Genomic DNA, 10,472 nt, shown 5'->3' with positions numbered 1-10,472 from the left:
TAATTTAAATCAATTGATATATGTTTAAATATTGTTATTCTAAACACCGCCTTTATTAAAGTTGTTTACGCCCCTAAAGGGAAAGGCCAATCAGAAATAACTAAGGTGTTACTATTTGCCAATCAAAATTTGTGATACGCCAATTGAGAGGAGGATTGTACAGAAAAAGTATCAATTTGATTTCTGTCGGAAAATTAAACAGGACTGAATATTTTCTTTGACTCTGTAGTGGTCTTCATATCATCCCTTCATTTTCGACAAGATAGAATTTATATTAGAGAGCTACTGTGGTGCGAGTGACGGGAACCTACCAACAATCAGGACCGACTTTATCAAGTCCCAGCAGGGCCTATGTGTTGACTGTTTCTGCTGTAACGTTAGTCTCATCGCTTGTGCCGAATCAGGATTGTTTGCCACTGTGCACCAACTGGGTTATCGTGAAAAAATAACATCATTAACTCTTGATGATATACTGAAATAGTACACCAATATGATTAATCCGTACATGGACAATCCACATACGCCTTTGCCCCCGGGAGCATTGAAGCTGAGTCCCCCACATCACATGAATGATGGATTACACAATCAGTCGAGTCCACCACAGTACACTTCTCAGGCAAATGGCTATGGTGCCACCCATTCGCACTTAGGAAGTTATGCTGCAAGAGACTTTTTGTTTAGAAGGCCTGATATTGGTCTACCAAGTCATGAAACAGGCGGAACCGGACACCATGGAGGAATGTTTTCAACATCTGCTGGTTTCCATTCACATCATCATCCGGAGACAAATTCTAGTCATATACTATTCCCAGGTATACACGATGCTTCACACCAAGCACCATCTCATCATTTGAACAATCAAGTCCGTTTTGGACTTCCAACACCACCGGATGTTTATCCCAGGACGGATCAGTTTGGACAGTTTCCACCACGAGCGGACCACTACGCACAACATTATAACATGGGTCCTATTAACTCTTTAAATCATATGAACATGGGGCCACATGGACCAGGAGCATTTTTTCGTTACATGAGACCACAGATCAAACAGGAGCACACATGTTTATGGACAGACATTGAACAGCCAGAGCCAAAAAAGCCTTGCAATAAAGTTTTTAATACAATGCACGAAATAGTGACTCATATTACTGTGGATCATGTTGGAGGTCCAGAGCAAACAAATCATACTTGTTTTTGGCAGGAATGTGCTCGGGAACAGAGACCTTTTAAGGCAAAATATAAACTGGTCAATCATATTAGAGTACACACCGGAGAAAAGCCATTTCCGTGTCCGTTTCCGGGATGTGGAAAAGTCTTTGCTAGGTCTGAAAATCTTAAGATCCACAAAAGAACACACACAGGTATGATGAATTTCCGCAACATTCTTAGTAAATATTTTAGAAAATTGTATTTTTCTATTTTAATATTGACAAATTATTAATTATAATATTTTTTTCGCAGTTATACGAATACGCAGAACACATTTGATTTCTATTTATTTTTTATAGGAATTATTGAAAAGAGCAAGTAAAGAAACTCATGTTTTACATTTTTTAACGTTGTGGGAAAATTTTAAAATCGCATAAATTTTAATCTTCAATGATTCATAGAATTATCAATTGTTTGAACAAATCTTATTGGAATAACATGTAAACTTATAATTTTGTTGAATTTAAATTTAAACGATCAGAATTTGATTCCTCGTTCGTGATAATATTTTGACACATAAATACATATGATTTAAATTTAATTTGATATGATATGTCCAGTTTATTTGGATATTGACCAAGATAAGCACATTTTTTACATTTTCAAAGTAAAAATAAATGTTCAAAACAAAGATTGCCCTTAAAACTTTTAAATGATTTTTAACTCTATATATTAAAAATGAAAATTGAACAAATAAGAGATACAGAATATTATTTGTTTAGAACAGACTGATTGACAAAAAAGTTCATTAAAACATTATGTAATTACATATTTACATCTACGCCCCTTTTAAATATTTATATTCATATTTAAGTTATTATGAAAGAGGTTCTTTATTTACAATTAAACTAAATAAGTTCATTTTGAGTAGAGTATTTGTAGAATCAATAAACTTTTTGCTGGGTTATAGACTATTGAATAACCCTTGAAACTAAATTGATTTTGAACACATAAAACTTGTAACTTATTTACGAATAGCCTTTGGGTCGCAAAAACATGTACACTTATTAACAGGTCTTTGAACTTTAAAAAAAGAATTCTGTAAAATTTCAATCTCTATTTTAGAATACTATAAAGAAACTGTCAAATATAACAAGTGCAACAATAAAAATAAAAAACAATTTTTATTCAATTTAGCCTGAAGACTTAAAGAGGATAATTGAGACTTTCTAAAGTTAATTTGTAACATTAATTTGAAAATAACACTTTTGGTGATTATTTCAGCAACTGAGGCTACGAGGCAGTTGTTAATTTTGGCGCAAAATTCAATGCTAAAAATCAATTCCATAATAATTCTATGCGAAAGAAATCGAATTTTTACAGAAATATTATCGGATTGTCCACTTGTGGCTAATAGGACTTGAAAAGGTGTCATTTCAAAACTGATAATCAGCTAGGATTATTGGTTTTCGATTGTCTTATCACCTTAACTGACAAAAAGTGGTCAGAATTGATTTTGGAATGCAATGCTTTTGTCATGATTTTTCACAAAGTATTTTAAAATAATACCCAATTTAAATGTGAAGATGACATAATACGATAAATGTTACCATATTTAATTATAATTCTACTTTTTCCGAGAATTTTGTTCCTTTTAACATTGGAAAAGTGTACTGTAATTTCATCAGGTCTTTGAAATGAAAGAAAATAATTAATGTGGGTGCGAACATATGAAGAATTTATAAAGAGTTAGTCATCGTCATATTTTGGCGACTATGATGTATGTTCTGCAATATTATCTTCATGATATGTTCGAAAGATTTTTTTGTGTGAAACATTATAACAAAGTTAATCATTATTTATTATTAAAAATAAAAGTTCTGATAAGTCGGTCACGTGAAATGACAGAACGAGGTCCAAATTACAACTTTTACATAACTACAAATTTGCGCCCACTGCTTCCATGTGGCAAGTTAACAGCTACACTAACGACTAATTAATAGGCCAATTAATCGAACCCATCTTGATATAAATCATGAAGGAACAATGTGGTTTTGTCATATGCTTCAGAAAAAGAGGAGAGCACATCTTGTTTTTACATTGCGTCTTAATATTTCAGTCTGACAGTAATTATGGTCATAAACTTTAGTTATGGGGGACAAGTCGGAACTAAATTTCTTTCCAGATGTCTTTGAGAACGCTCTTTGAGTATTATGTCTTCACGCCCCTTACTTGTTTTGATAAGTAAACCATACTTATTTTCACCAAAATCTTATTTTTATTACCGTATGATGAATCAACAGGGTGTTATAATTTTCATTTATTGCAGGAGTTTTGTAATATATATATCAAGTTTAATATATCCAGGCTAATTCGTTTTGCAGCAGGGATGGGGAAATTGAAATTTAGACGTGTTTTTCATTGTATACAAATCTTGTATAAAATGTACCGACTCTGTACGGACAAGGATCCTTGGTACGGAGTCTTAAAGTCCCTCCTGTATTTTAAAGGCCGTGGAGTATAAATGATGTTACATTTTTCCTTTTCCATTTGACATATTAAAAATCCAAATACTACTATTTAAATTTTAAGTAACACATTTTAAATATGATCCTGCAGGAGGTCAGAACCTATTTAAAGTGTTTTTTAACCGAACTGAAATAGGTATACCGCCAACACTTAAAAAAATAGACCGTCTTACTGCAAATTGTGTTGATCCGAGGTTTGAAATTTGTCTAAAATTTAACAATTTTTAAACGGAAAAAAAATATATCAAATTGCCTACAAAACATTTCACGTGTGTTTACTTAAATGAAAATTACAAAATTTTTAACTGCACAGTGATAAAATATGCGTATCCAAGGATACAAACATTTTGTCGACGTTGTAGGTTTTGAAAAGTAACCTATTTGATCCCTAACAGAAGATTTTCTCACCACTTTTGTTTGTTTTTACTCGGTACCATTCATAAGTTCTTATGCTTAATTTCTGCTCTTGACAGACAAGCTATCCGACTATTCAAAACAACCATCATTTAGAATGTCAAATTACACTTCTGTAGTAGATTGGTGAAAGTGCATTTTTCTTTAGATTGCTTCCTGCTAGTAGTAGTAATTCAGAACAGCTGGAAATCTTATTTATTATCATAATATTTTCAATATTTATTAGAATATATAAAAGTTGAAATAGCAGTTTGTAGAGTTGTAAACACACATACGTACACTATTTTATGACAACCTGTTGCGAATTTTAGTTTTATGTTGTCGTATTTTGAGAGACAGCTTGCAAGTAAACTTCGAACGTTGAGCGTTATATATGTATACAATAATTCTATCTAACAAATATTATGTCATGTTATTTCTTTTAATGGGATTTTTTAATATATCCTTACTTCTGTGTCCTGAAGAAACATATATATATATATATATATATATATATATATATTAATCAATCATCTTTTTTTATATAAAAAAGTTATTTTCATCATTTTGAATTCAATGAAATGATATTTACAACTGATATACAAATTAAAAGCTTTAAAGCATCATTCAATCCTCTTCAAATAATTATTAACACAAATAGTAATTTTGTTTTACTGGAAGCAACACAATAAACACTTGTTGAGTATTGGATTACAAGTAGAATTAATCCTGAAGTAAATACACAAACATTGATCGATTTCAGTTTGACAGTCTGTCAAATGCCATATCTTCATCAATAAAAAGAAAACAAGATTAACAGATATGAAGAGTTCCACTACCGACATGCTTTTCCACTTCCGGATATTTATTCTTCACTTAATATCATCTACAAATTTAAGTTATTAATACACGAATTTATATTCAATAAGAACAATAACACTTTATAATCAACCAAAGATCAACAAGGGACATAAGCTTTTAAAATGTGGGACAGTATTCTATCAAATTAACATTCTCTGTCTACATGTTTATTGCAAATATTACTATTAGATCATGTATACACCAATGAGCTGATAGTTAAGGTATATAGTAAATAAACCATATAGTGCAAAAAAGAATATTGAATTGTTAGCTTAGTAACAAACAATATAAATACATTGTTTCAATGTCCACTATAACAATATAAATACAGTGTTCCAATATCCACTATACACTATAAATACATTGTTACAATATCCACTATACAATATAAATACATTGTTTCAATGTCCACTATAACAATATAAATATATTGTTACAATATCCACTATATAATATAAATACATTGTTTCAATGTCCACTAAAACAATATAAATACATTTTTACAATATCCACTATATAATATAAATACATTGTTTCAATGTCCACTAAAACAATATAAATACATTTTTACAATATCCACTATACAAATACATAGTTACAATATATACTGTAACAGTGTCTCGGGCATACAATATAGTAAAAATACAATTTAAGATATATTATCTTTTTTAAATTTTGCCACTGCATTAAGGACCTGACCAAATCATGTTTTGCTCATTGTCTAGTATTAAAAAATTGGGAACTTTAATTATTATTTCTATAAAATGAGATTGTAATGTGTTCCTCCTATTTGGAATAATTAAAGTCAATTTGGTTTTTTATCGTATTTAGTTACCATAGGCGCGTAATGTGACGTTCTGTGAATAAGTTGTCATAGTTCTCATTTAACCAGGGTATTTGGTTTATTTTATTTGCAAAATAAGATATATAAATGAATATTCATACTGTTAAAAATTTATACTGAATAATTTCAACTTCCGATGTATATTTAGACATTTTTGAAAGAATAATGTTTTAAAATATACAAAGAAGTCTTAAAATATACCAAATAATAACGCCCTTCATGTGACAGATGCATGACAATAGAAAATATCGACATCTGTGCACCCAACAACATGCTCTGCATGGACAATTTCTGAATTAAAAAAAAAATATCGCTTACTGTTACTTTCTTAAAATTATCAAAGATAAACTTTGAATAAAAGGAGAAATATATGCATTTTCAGATTTATAGAAGATTGTCTTTTAAAAAAATACTCATTCTTAACATTAACAATTCATTGTTCTAACTAGAAAAACAAAAAAATACGATGCAATAAGTTGGGTTGCGTAAATTATTTCAAATACAAGTCTTTTATTTCGTGTTACCTCTACAATTGTAAGACCCATTGTAAAAATATGGGGATTCCGCATAACAATTAAAAAAAAATTTGAAAGATCGGAAACTTTTTAAAAACAAACAAAATAGATTTATTTTAAAAATGTTAAGAATTTGTCTTTTACAAATAAAAAAAGGAAACAAATAAAAGCCTCAATTTATGGCGCTTTACATTGACTTCGATATCTTTCTGTATTCACGAAAATAGAATTGCAAACTGTATATACTTATTTAAGAATACAAAACTCAACTATTGGCCCTTTAAAAGTCAAAAGAAACCCGTTTCTTCCTCAGCAATACCAGACTTAATACATTATAAATGACACCCTTTATTTGCAAAAGGTTCAATATTATTTGTAAAAGCGACAATTTGTATGTTTATTGGGATGTGGTTATAATTGGCGATACATAAAGTTAAACTCTTCAGCTTATGCAAAACTGCCGGCAGATTTACAAGAGCAGATAATTAAAGTGCATACCAAGGAGGCAACACATATCAGTGAATGTTACAAGCTTTCAAATACATAGAACCAATGACAAATACACGAACAAATACAAAAAGACTTTCAAATCAAGAAAATAAATTCCATTATTTATCTTTAATGGCAAACACTAATGCCCTAAATTTTGTGCAATATGGCAAACCTGACGATGGGATAATTTAACAGTTCATAAATTAATTTGGCATATGTTTCAATATATATAATACAGCTCTCCTGATAGCTGCAAAAATAACAAACGAGCGAAATGAAAGACGAAGCATAATTAATTATTATTATTTCAAGACAAATCTATATTATCGGGTTTTTGGTCATTATAGTGGATTAAACATTTATCAGTAAGCTGTCAGATACAGCACTCCTATTGTATTTGCCTGTCTGCCACTTCAGGATAATGACTACGAGCTGCAAGCATATCTCATTGTTTCTTTAACTCTCCAGAGTTTTTGTCCTTTACCATGTTCGGATTCTATTAAAACATCATGAAATAACGGTGCCATTTAATACTGGGGATTTTCATATTTGTAATTTTGAAAAATAATCACATTAATGCCACGACATTTATTCAGGGTTGATAATTATTACATCAATATTGTATGTCTCTGTTTATATAAATGGAAATTATTTTTACACAAACGATATGATCGCTGTTTTTATTATATTAAGAAAGTGAAGAAAATTGGTAAAATACCATACAAAAAATTTAATTGAATATGTAAAATGTCTTAGCATTTACCGAATGATATTTTTCATTACTTTTAATTTCTTTCAAATTGTCTTAAAGCGGACTTCACTCCATGTTCGACAACAGAAGGCTATCCTTTACTGGATTAAACCCTATAGAATAAAATTTTATATATGGAACAGAGCCGTTGTTAAAACTTAGACCAAACAAACAAATATTTTAAAAAGTGGAAAGTCTTCGAAATAGTTTTTTTCCCCTTTTGGGGCTACACATTTGTCTTTTGAAATATTTTTTTTTCAAATGATGTATTGATATAGTGAACGCCATTTTCTGTGTTTTTGCTTCCGATTTGGGAATTTATGAGGAAATGATTTAACATATCGTTAATTTTTTACAGGAGAAAAGCCGTTCCGTTGTGAATTCGAAGGATGTGACAGGCGATTTGCAAATAGTTCTGACCGAAAGAAACATTCGCATGTTCATACCAGTGATAAACCCTATGTATGTAAAATTAGAGGTTGCGACAAGACGTATACTCACCCAAGTTCTCTCAGGAAACATATGAAAATACACGGGAACATTTCACCTAGTACCGAAATGAAAGATTCGGACGAAGAAATAAGTCCGCCTGAATGTGACATTACAGCAAGCTCGCCGCCGAAGGAAGTGAAGATTGAACAAGTGACAGGAAGTCAGGAGACTACAACTTCACCATTATCAAATGCTTCGTCTGTCGACATTCATCGAAATGACAATGTAAGTTTAGGACAGTCCCATCAAACGAATATCAATGATTGGTACGTTTACCAAGGATCAAACCACGGACTTGCTAATTTGAGAAATGAAAACGAACATTCTGCCTTCAGTTCTATGGGACATTTATCGAACTTGCATCCGCCACCTATCGCACAATATTCTTGATCAACACTGACCAATGCACAAAGGTGCATGGATAGAAGACAAACGAACTTACATGTATTGTTTTGATAAGTAATAATTAAATTATTTTATTTCTATAGTTGTCAAGATAACAAATATGTTTCTGCAAAGCATCATTCATCAATGTGGACCCAGACCCATTTCAGTTATGGTCAAACGTCTGAAATTACATAAGACATTCATTATTGCACTACTTTACTACCTTACTAAAAAGCGGAAGGGGCGCTTGATGTCTCTATAGTAATTCTATTTGCGTTGCTAATCAAGCACTATCATGAAAACAGCTTTAATACAACACAAAAACTCCAACATGTATACATAACAATAATTCAGCAGCTTTCATACACAATTATTCATTCATTAATATGCGCACTATTTTGATCACGCGCATGATATTTCTTAAACTTGATCATATTAAATAGTTTAAAATTTTGTGGCTATTCACGCCCTAGTACAATTCCCCAATTAAACAAGACAAAAAAAACATACAACTCTAAAACCGAACCCTTTTTTTTTGGTGGTTGATATTTAATAGATTTTCAAACGAAACGCCATACATAAAATATACAAAAGATCTGTTTATTAAAAATTAAAACAGCTCTGGAGTAAGCCTCTACGTGTATCAATTTTCTTATCTATGGTGAATACTTTTAAGAATTTATTTACATATACCAACTTTAGATTTCAACAAACCTTTGTCATATAGTTTCTACGCATGAAGATTGACACAGAGCAGTGCTTTACTTTCAAAGATATTATACAGCCCCACCTTTTGGAAAATCATGTTCATAGTACCGTAAAAACTTTTCACAATTGCATACTTAAGGGAATTGTTAGTAAAATTTGACGTAGTCTTACCCCCTTTCACCCTTTTTGGAAATTCTCAGTGTTGTAAATCGTAGAACCACTAATGCCAATACTGAACCCCAAGTAATAGAGTGTAGTAAGTAAATTTGATTGGTTCAGACGAGTTTGGGCGAGCAAAGTTTACTTATTATAGTGCACCTGGCTTAGAATGTAACCATACTTTCCATAAATCCATCTTAGTGCATATATGATGTGTAACAGCAGGACTCAATATATGCAAATAATTGGCCATGCTGTTTGTAACAACTGGGCTATCTGGCTATATGCATGTTTTTTTATTGTGTATTAAACTTTTACGATAGAAAAAAAGTTTGAAGGCAATCAAAACTGGTTTAACCTAACCCCATTTCATTTACTGCCTGCTCTAATTTAGGCTATCTGTACCATGTGTTGTTTGTTTTCTCCGTCTATTTGTTCGGAGGAGAGACCGTTTTTGGTTGGTGTGGTCTAGTGGACTGTCCTAAATATATAAACTCATCATAGATACCAGGCTTAAAATTCCGCCAGGCGCGCGTTTCGTCTACAAAAGACTCATCAGTGACGCCCCAATAAAAAAACGTTAAAAAGACCAAATATATCTTTTTGGTAATTCTTACTACCCTTTTATGCATTACACTGACAGAGAATTCATGTTGACATATTTGAATGTAAAAGCCAGCTGTCTTGTAGTGTCTACACATGCAAGCGATGTGAGAAACAGAACAGTGCTATACTTTCAAGGTTTTAAAAATTGTGTTCTCATTACCGTAAAAAAAAACATTTTTACAGTCAATCCCTCTCTTATCAGAAATATTGGTGTATAAAACTTCTGGATGCTCATCCTCTTGTTTGCATGACTGGTTCCGGCAATGTTGAATGTTGAATATCTAGTAATAGTTTAATAAACTAAATAAAATGTTCCTGACAGTTACTGTTAGACAATTTTTTAAACCCCTCCCTCTAACCTAGAACAGTGGTGTAATAGCAAAACAAATTGTAAAAAGAAACCAGTTTGAAATGGCTTGATTAATCAGATCGAAACGAACTACACACAAAAAACAAATAAAAACATAAAGACAGAATGTTAAAAGTGACGATCTAAGAGTACCCGGATCCTGTTAGAAGACTATTATGTTTAGATAAAAGCTTTAGCATCCAGGCGCATCTGAAAAGCCTTCACCACATAATTCAGA

At 31.3% G+C, this 10,472-nt stretch overlaps 1 protein-coding gene across 1 annotated transcript; it reads left to right on the top strand.

Moving 5' to 3' along the window:
* Positions 1-200: 200 nt before the first annotated feature.
* LOC127738229 (zinc finger protein ZIC 4-like) lies at positions 201-10,210 on the top strand. Its single transcript, XM_052249404.1, has 2 exons — positions 201-1,361; positions 7,892-10,210. Exons 1-2 carry the CDS (start codon positions 491-493, stop codon positions 8,413-8,415), a joined length of 1,395 nt encoding a protein of 464 aa, XP_052105364.1. The 5' UTR covers positions 201-490; the 3' UTR covers positions 8,416-10,210.
* Positions 10,211-10,472: the final 262 nt, after the last annotated feature.

This window comes from Mytilus californianus, unplaced genomic scaffold, assembly GCF_021869535.1.
Source record: "Mytilus californianus isolate M0D057914Y unplaced genomic scaffold, xbMytCali1.0.p SCAF_4, whole genome shotgun sequence".
NCBI classification, from domain to species: Eukaryota; Metazoa; Mollusca; class Bivalvia; order Mytilida; family Mytilidae; genus Mytilus; species Mytilus californianus.
The sequence above is the reverse complement of the archived record's forward strand: the minus strand, read 5'-3'. Positions and strand labels throughout refer to the sequence as shown.